Consider the following 701-nt stretch of genomic DNA (forward strand, 5'->3'; position numbering starts at 1 on the left):
TTTCCACTTCACTAGTACATTTAACTTTATTCAAACTTGAGTAACATTGTAACATGACAAAATGTGAAGGTATTCAAAAGGTGTGAATAGTTTTGCAAGGCTCTCATCCTAGAGACACTGTTGTGGTTCCTTCTACTTGCTGCTGAGAGCATGGTCCCTATGAGACAGCTGAAATGAAACGGTGCTTTGTCCTTCTGAATCTGCAGGTGGCGTATTTTGGAGATAGCATGAGGTCAGACATATTCCCTGCCACCACCTTTGGGAAGTGGGAGACTGTGATGATAGTGGAAGAAATGGAGGGAGAGGGCGTTCCGAAGAGTGACGCAGCATTGTCCAACAAGACTCAGGTGGAGCCGCAGGAGAAAAGGGGAAAATTTGAGGTAAGTTTGATGACTGAGGAAGCCATTTCCATTTAGCAACCATTGTTCTTTCAGACCCTGCCCCCTGTTTGAAAATCTCCATAAAATGAATGTTGCTGAAAATGTGTAAAACAAATGGAAATTAACCACATAGAAGAAAAACTTTTACAGAGTGCAGCCTTTTGTGTCACACAGCAGCAGATATTAATCAACAGCAGTGGTGCAAAAAGTGGGTATGCAGCGCATGCAACGCATAGAGGCGCAGCACCAGAGGGGGCGCCAAATCCCCGTCTGGAGGGTGCCGATTATGTTTTCCCATACACGTCACCGCGCCTTACGCTC

General features: G+C 45.4%; 1 protein-coding gene across 1 annotated transcript in view; it reads left to right on the forward strand.

Annotated features, from left to right (window-relative positions):
* Window positions 1–204: 204 nt before the first annotated feature.
* Window positions 205–701, forward strand: part of LOC106937865 (5'-nucleotidase domain-containing protein 1-like) — a 26,552-nt gene continuing 26,055 nt past the window's right edge. Inside the window, exon 1 of the mRNA XM_015019593.1 lies at window positions 205–380. Within this exon, the coding sequence (XP_014875079.1) occupies window positions 228–380 (153 nt within the window). The 5' untranslated portion in view covers window positions 205–227. The remainder of the gene's footprint in view (window positions 381–701) is intronic.

This window comes from Poecilia latipinna, unplaced genomic scaffold, assembly GCF_001443285.1.
Source record: "Poecilia latipinna isolate Pla-1442-1.1 unplaced genomic scaffold, P_latipinna-1.0 Scaffold2453, whole genome shotgun sequence".
Classification (NCBI taxonomy): Eukaryota; Metazoa; Chordata; class Actinopteri; order Cyprinodontiformes; family Poeciliidae; genus Poecilia; species Poecilia latipinna.